Below are 8,210 nucleotides of genomic sequence, written 5' to 3'. Positions count from 1 at the left end.
CATTTTGGTCATGTAGCAGACACTCCTCAGTAAAGCAGCTTTCAGCTAAGACAGTGTTAGTAAGAGAAGACAACCGGTGTTACAGACTAGCGCAACGGGAAGGAGGTTGGTTCGAGGGCACTGGGAAGGACGTTGGTTCGAGCACAGCGGGAAGGAGGTTGGTTCGAGGGCAACGGGAAGGAGGTTGGTTCGAGGGCACTGGGAAGGAGGTTGGTTCGAGCACAGCGGGAAGGAGGTTGGTTCGAGGGCACTGAGAAGGAGGTTGGTTTGAGGGCACTGGGAAGGAGGTTGGTTCGAGGGCACTGGGAAGGAGGTTGGTTCGAGGGAAACAGGAAGGAGGTTGGTTCGAGGGAAACAGGAAGGAGGTTGGTTCGAGGGAAACAGGAAGGAGGTTGGTTCGAGGGAAACAGGAAGGGGGTTGGTTCGAGGGCAACGGGAATGGAAACAGGAAGGAGGTTGGTTCGAGCGCAACGGGAACGAGGTTGGTTCGGGGCCAACAGGAAGGAGGTTGTTTGGGGGCAACAGGAAGGCGGTTGGTTGGGGGCAACAGGAAGGCGGTTCATTGGGGGCAACAGGAAGGCGGTTGGTTTGAGTGCAACAGGAAGGAGGTTGGTTCGAGGGAAACAGGAAGGAGGTTTGTTGGGGGCAACAGGAAAGCAGTTGGTTCGAGCGCAACAGGAAGGAGGTTGGTTCGGGGCAACAGGAAGGAGGTTTGTTGGGGGCAACAGGAAGGAGGTTTGTTGGGGGCAACGGGAAGGAGGTTTGTTGGGGGCAACGGGAAGGAGGTTTGTTGGGGGCAACGGGAAGGAGGTTCGTTGGGGGCAACGGGAAGGAGGTTCGTTGGGGGCAACGGGAAGGAGGTTCGTTGGGGGCAACGGGAAGGAGGTTCGTTGGGGGCAACGGGAAGGAGGTTCGTTGGGGGCAACGGGAAGGAGGTTCGTTGGGGGCAACGGGAAGGAGGTTCGTTGGGGGCAACGGGAAGGAGGTTCGTTGGGGGCAACGGGAAGGAGGTTCGTTGGGGGCAACGGGAAGGAGGTTCGTTGGGGGCAACAGGAAGGAGGTTGGTTGGGGGCAACAGGAAGGAGGTTGGTTCTAACGCAACAGGAAGGAGGTTGGTTGCGGCAACAGGAAGGAGGTTGGTTGGGGGCAACAGGAAGGAGGTTGGTTCTAACGCAACAGGAAGGAGGTTGGTTGGGGGCAACAGGAAGGAGGTTGGTTGGGGGCAACAGGAAGGAGGTTGGTTGGGGGCAACAGGAAGGAGGTTGGTTGGGGGCAACAGGAAGGAGGTTGGTTGGGGGCAACAGGAAGGAGGTTGGTTGGGGGCAACAGGAAGGAGGTTGGTTGGGGGCAACAGGAAAGAGGTTTGTTGGGGGCAACAGGAAGGAGGTTGGTTCTAACGCAACAGGAAGGAGGTTGGTTGGGGGCAACAGGAAGGAGGTTGGTAGAGGGCAACAGGAAGGAGGTTGGTTCGAGTGCAACAGGAAGGAGGTTGGTTGAGGGCAACAGGAAGGAGGTTGGTTGAGGGCAACAGGAAGGAGGTTTGTTCTAACGCAACAGGAAGGAGGTTGGTTTGAGGGCATGTTAGCGTTTTAAAGGGGAAACAGGACTGAAGGCTAAAAGTTTGCGGTAGGTTGTTCCAATCAATAAAATCAAAACCTTGAAACCTGATCATATATTTTCACTTGACTCCACCAGACAATAAACACATCCTAAGAGTTCTGAACATGTCGTCATGGAGCTTTTTTAAATCAAACCTGTGAAATAGATGCATTTAGAACCATGTATTAGATCATTATTCAAATTGAATACAAGCCGTGAATTGAGTACTTGACCTACTGGCATCCTGGTTGAACCGGGGCTATGGTCTAATGGTCAGGACACTGAGGTGATCTGATTAAACTGGCCCAGGTTGAACCGGGGCTATGGTCTAATGGTCAGGACACTGAGGTGATCTGATTAAACTGGCCCAGGTTGAACCGGGGCTATGGTCTAATGGTCAGGACACTGAGGTGATCTGATTAAACTGCCCCAGGTTGAACCGGGGCTATGGTCTAATGGTCAGGACACTGAGGGGATTTGATTAACCTGCCCCAGGTTGAACCGGGGCTATGGTCTAATGGTCAGGACACTGAGGTGATCTGATTAAACTGCCCCAGGTTGAACCGGGGCTATGGTCTAATGGTCAGGACACTGAGGTGATCTGATTAAACTGCCCCAGGTTGAACCGGGGCTATGGTCTAATGGTCAGGACACTGAGGGGATTTGATTAACCTGCCCCAGGTTGAACCGGGGCTATGGTCTAATGGTCAGGACACTGAGGTGATCTGATTAAACTGCCCCAGGTTGAACCGGGGCTATGGTCTAATGGTCAGGACACTGAGGTGATCTGATTAAACTGCCCCAGGTTGAACCGGGCTATGGCCTGTCGCGCGACTGGGTGAAACCGGTGAGGGAGGTGCGCCCTGCTCAAATAGAACAGTAATCTTTAAAATATATGTAAGACACTTCGGAGGCTGCTGAGGGGAGAACGGCTCATAATAATTGCCGGAACGGAGCAAATGGAATGGCATCCAACACATGGAAACCATGGAAACCGTGTGTGTGATGTATTGTCTAACATTCCACTGATTCCGCTCCAGCCTTCACCACAAGCCCGTTCTCTCTAATTCAGGAGAAACCATGGAAACCGTGTGTGTGATGTCATGTCTAATATTCCCACTGATTCCGCTTCAGCATGTGAAAACACAGCATCCTCTACTCATTAGTCTACATGCATCGCCTAGGTCACTTTTTGGTTTGAGCCATCTTCTCCGTGGGCTTTGAACGGGGCACCTGGCTCACGCCCGGGAAGCAGCCCGGTGATAAAAACGAAAATCACTTTTCACTCCGCCAACGCGGTCTAGTAATCCATTCTCCTACTTGGTTTCTCCCCGTGGGAGACCCAGGTTCAGATCCTGTGTTACCTACCTGGAAGTTGACATCCACCCCCCGGGACAGCAGGCCTCTCACCCCAGACAGGTCTCCTTCCTGGGCACAACGCAGCAGTCTTAGCCCCTCCAGTTCCGTGGTAGTGCTGGTGGTGTTAGCCTGCTGCCTGCTAGCCTGTGGGAAAGAATACAAAAGTACTTTAGTTACATTTTGGTCAACCAGCAGATGGCCAATCAGCAGATGGCCAATCAGCAGATGGCCAATCAGCAGATGGCCAATCAGCAGATGGCCAATCAGCAGATGCTTCCCTGGTGCATCTGGAGTGTGCAAAGCTGTCATCACGGCAAAGAGTGGCTACTTTGAAGAAACTCAAACATAAAATATATTTTGATTTGTTTAACACTTTTTGGGTTACTACATGATTCCATATGTGTTATTTCATAGTGTTGATGTCTTCAATAGTATTCTACAATGTAGAAGATAGTACAAATTAAGAAAAACACTGGAATGAGTAGGTGTCAACTTTTGACTGGTACTGTGTATATATACTGAGGAAATACTTTATTTTTTAAATCATACATGTCATGATCATAGATGATGTAGCTACTAGGCTATATTTGTTGTGTTTGTGGTACCTGGACGTGCTGCCCCGCTCTTCTCCCCCTGCGGTTCTCTCTCCCCCTCTGCTCCATTCCTCGTCTCTCCTCTCCATCCCCTTCTTCTATGAGGCTTTGATAGAAGCGCCGTGCCTCCTCTCCTCCGAGGGTGCTGGGTTGAGGTCCGGTGGCTGCGCCTGCGTTTCCCGACCACAGCAGCTCTTCTTCTCGTGCCGGGGTGAAGTAGCTTAGAGAGCTCATGTCTGGGACCGGTTGGTCGGCGGCGCTGGAATAGCTAGCTGACCGCTAGACAGACTAGTAACGTTACAGTCACCTAAAACACAATTGGCCAGTCGGATAGTGATTAGATTTGTGTAAACGAGGTAACTGACGTTCGTTAATCACTTTTCTGGAGTCTGGAAATGTCGGTGTAAGGTAATTTTTTCTTCATACAGCTAATTAACTACAGTGGCTAACTCAATGACTAGTCTAATTCCTCCATAATATTGTTACTTTTAGTAAGTAGCTAAGTGTAGTTAGCTAGCCTCAACCAAATATATTGTCTGTGCCTCGACGCTCGGTCGTAAATGATAATAGGCTAGCTGGCTGTGACTTATCAACCAGAATTAGCAATGGGCAGCTAGCAAGCTAGCACACTGAATTTAACGTTAGGTACCTAGATATTTAACAAAAAGTTTATATGTATATATATATATATAACAAAGAGTTTAGTTATATATTTAACAAAACGTGTATTTCTATATATAAAATAAAGAGTGTAAATGTACTATCAAAATAGTTAGTTCCCTACCCGAGGTAACGTGCCTCCATCTTTGTTGTTGTTGGTTTGCGACGTCATGTCCACTATTTTTTACGTCACGCAAATAGTCTCCACGTCGCCTCCTGCTGACCGGAGTTGGTAACGCAGCACAAGTCCTTTTAGGACACGATTTTACATTAATTCAAGTCAAAAGAAAATTAACACATAGGTCTATAATAGCGCGCCTAAACGGTGTACCAGTCGATATTAAATATTGGTGTTCCACATTTTATTGATATTCAGACCAAAATATGTTGCATTAATCAAATAATTTTTTACTGAACGAAAAAATATGCATGCAACATGGAAAAATGTCGACGATTATACTGAGTTACAGTTCATGTAAGGAAATCAGTCAATTGAAATAAATTCATTAGGCCCTAATCTATGGATTTCACATGACGGACATAGGCCTACCCATTGGGCAACCAGGCCAATCCAATCAGAATGAGTTTTTCCCCCAAAAAGGGCTTTATTATAGACAGAAATACTCCCCTGTTTCATCAGCTGTCTGGGTGACTGGTCTCAAGAAGCCGTATGTGGAGATCCTGTGCTGGCGTGGTTACACGTGGTCTACGGGTGTGAGGCCGGTTGGATGTACTGCCAAATTCTCTAAAACGGCATCGGCATCGGCTTAATGGCAGATAAATGAATACTACATTCTCTGGCAACAGCTCTGGTGGACATTCCTGCAGTCATCATGCTAATTACACGCTCCTTCAAGAAGTTGACACATCTGTGGCATTGTGTTTTGTGACAAAACTGCACATTAGAGTGTCCTTTTATTGTCCCCCAGCACAAGGTGCACCTGTGTAATGACCATGATGTTTAATCAGCATCTTGACATGCCACACCTGGATGGATTATTTTAACAAAGTATAAATAACCACTAACAGGGATGTAAACAAATTTGTGCACAACATTATAGAGCTTTATGTGCCGTATGGAACATTTCTGGGATCTTTTATTTCAGCTCATGAAACATGGGACCAACACTTTACATGTTGTGTTCATATTTTTCTTCAGTGTAAAATCAGCGCCTGTGTTTTCTCTGACATGGTGGAATAACATTGATGGAAACATTCATGAGGTTGTGAATGTTTTTGTATGTTAACAACTTATCAATGTTATCATAACTAAGAGCGTTGTATTTGGTACAAATCATTCCTTTAAGTACAAGACCTCAGTCTGGTAATAAAGGATGTGGCTGTTGAGCTAGTAGCTAGAGGAAAATAGTAAACTAGGCACAAAACCTCAGTCTGGTAATAAAGGATGTGGCTGTTGAGCTAGTAGCTAGAGGAAAATAGTAAACTAGGTACAAGACCTCAGTCTGGTAATAAAGGATGTGGCTGTTGAGCTAGTAACTAGAGGAAAATAGTAAACTAGGCACAAACTGGTTGAATCAATGTTGTTTCAACGTAATTTAGTCAACAAATTGTGACATGGAATCGACGTGGAAAATACATTGGATTTCCAAAAAGTCGCCAACGTAAACTATTGTTTCGACAGTGAAATTTCAACCATGGGATTGTCATCATAGTAACCAACGTTTAACAGACAAAACCGTGTATAAAATACAGTGCCTTTTGAAATGACTCATTTCACATTTTGTTTCATAAGTATTCAGCCTAAATGAGTTCAGGAGTGAAAGTTCCCGAGTGGCGCAGTGGTCTGAGGCTCTGCATCTCAGTGCGAGAGGCGTCACTACACTCCCTGGTTCGAATCCAGGTTGCATCACATCCGGCCATGATCGGAGGTGCCGTCAGTTTGTAACTGACTTGCCTAAATATAAAAACTGTGGCTGAACAAATCGCATAATAAGGTACATGGACTCTGTGTGAAATAATAGGGGTTGATGTGATCTTTGAATGACTAATCCCTTCCTCTGTCCCCCATACATCCATACATAGAGCATCTGTAAGGTCCCTCAGTCTAGTAGTGAATGACTAACCCTTCCTCTGTCCCCCATAAGTACAGCATCTGTAAGTTCCCTCAGTCTAGTAGTGAATGACTAACCCTTCCTCTGTCCCCCATACATCCATACATACAACATCTGGAAGGTCCCTCAGTCTAGTAGTGAATGACTAACCCTTCCTCTGTCCCCCATACATTCATACATACAGCATCTGTAAGGTCCCTCAGTCTAGTAGTGAATGACTAATCCCTTCCTCAGTCCCCCATACATACAACATCTGTAAGGTCCCTCAGTCTAGTAGTGAATGACTAACCCTTCCTCAGTCCCCCATACATACAGCATCTGTAAGGTCCCTCAGTCTAGTAGTGAATGACTAACCCTTCCTCTGTCATACATACAACATCTGTAAGGTCCCTCAGTCAAGTAGTGAATGACTAATCCTTCCTCTGTCATACATACAACATCTATAAGGTCCCTCAGTCTAGTAGTGAATGACTAACCCTTCCTCTGTCCCCCATACATACAGCATCTGTAAGGTCCCTCAGTCTAGTAGTGAATGACTAACCCTTCCTCTGTCATACATACAACATCTATAAGGTCCCTCAGTCTAGTAGTGAATGACTGACCCTTCCTCAGTCCCCCATACATTCAGCATCTGGAAGGTCCCTCAGTCTAGTAGTGAATGACTAACCCTTCCTCAGTCCCCCATACATACAACATCTGTAAGGTCCCTCAGTCTAGTAGTGAATGACTAATCCCTTCCACAGTCCCCCATACATACAACATCTGTAAGGTCCCTCAATCTAGTAGTGAATGACTAACCCTTCCTCTGTCCCCCATACATACAACATCTGTAAGGTCCCTCAGTCTAGTAGTGAATGACTAACCCTTCCTCTGTCCCCCATACATACAACATCTGTAAGGTCCCTCAGTCTAGTAGTGAATGACTAACCCTTCCTCTGTCCCCCATACATACAGCATCTGTAAGGTCCCTCAGTCTAGTAGTGAATGACTAACCCTTCCTCTGTCCCTCAGTCTAGTAGTGAATGACTAACCCTTCCTCTGTCCCCTATTCAGCATCTGTAAGGTCCCTCAGTCTAGTAGTGAATGACTAACCCTTCCTCTGTCCCCTCAGTCTAGTAGTGAATGACTAACCCTTCCTCTGTCCCCTATTCAGCATCTGTAAGGTCCCTCAGTCTAGTAGTGAATGACTAACCCTTCCTCTGTCCCCCATACATACAACATCTGTAAGGTCCCTCAGTCAAGTATTGAATTTCAAGCACAGATTCAGCTACAAAGACGAGGGAGCTTTCGAAGTTCTCATTATAAAATAATGTGGTGCACTTAGGGCAGTGATAGGTAGATGGGTAACAATAATAAATGTTATTGGGGAAAAATGCACCAAATTATTTTTTTTTCAATCTTCAACATAGAAATGCTACCAAAAATAATTTACTGAAACTCGAGACAAATGACGGAGTCACCTGTGATTCGCCAAATTACATTTTGAAAGAGGAAGTAAAGTACTTTAATGTTTTCATTTCAGTCTCCTGCAACTCCTCTAACCGACGCTAATTGTATGGATTTTCCCCCTCCTATTAATAATGTAAAACTAACAGCTGTACAGAAAGACTCATGTGATTAAATTACAGAAGAGGAACTTCTTGATGCTATTAAAGCCTCTAATAAGTCTGGGAACATTTACAGGTCCCGTTTTTTTTTATTTTTCAAACTTTTTGTTGATGTACTCAGAGGTCCATTATTAGCGTGTTTTAACCACTCCTATACAAATAGATGATCAGATACTCCACAAGAAGGTCTGATTTCAATATGCCTTGTCATTGTGTGTAGATTGATGAGGGGAGAATAAAAACATATTAGAATAAGGCTGTAACGTAACAAAATGTGGTACAACTTTAAAATGGCCTGAGTACTTCCTGAATACACTGCA

The 8,210-nt window shown here is 45.9% G+C and overlaps 1 protein-coding gene across 1 annotated transcript in view; it reads right to left on the bottom strand.

The window, feature by feature from the left end:
• Positions 1-4,404, bottom strand: part of LOC139405248 (G patch domain and ankyrin repeat-containing protein 1-like) — a 9,650-nt gene extending 5,246 nt beyond the window's left edge. Inside the window, exons 1-3 of the mRNA XM_071147688.1 lie at positions 4,336-4,404; positions 3,564-3,858; positions 2,968-3,102 (exon numbers count right to left, since the gene is read on the bottom strand). Coding sequence (XP_071003789.1) covers positions 2,968-3,102; positions 3,564-3,785 — 357 coding nt within the window. The 5' untranslated portion in view covers positions 3,786-3,858; positions 4,336-4,404. The remainder of the gene's footprint in view (positions 1-2,967; positions 3,103-3,563; positions 3,859-4,335) is intronic.
• Between the last annotated feature and the right edge of the window lie 3,806 nt (positions 4,405-8,210).

This window comes from Oncorhynchus clarkii, unplaced genomic scaffold, assembly GCF_045791955.1.
Source record: "Oncorhynchus clarkii lewisi isolate Uvic-CL-2024 unplaced genomic scaffold, UVic_Ocla_1.0 unplaced_contig_6271_pilon_pilon, whole genome shotgun sequence".
Lineage (NCBI taxonomy): Eukaryota > Metazoa > Chordata > Actinopteri > Salmoniformes > Salmonidae > Oncorhynchus > Oncorhynchus clarkii.
The sequence above is the reverse complement of the archived record's forward strand: the minus strand, read 5'-3'. Positions and strand labels throughout refer to the sequence as shown.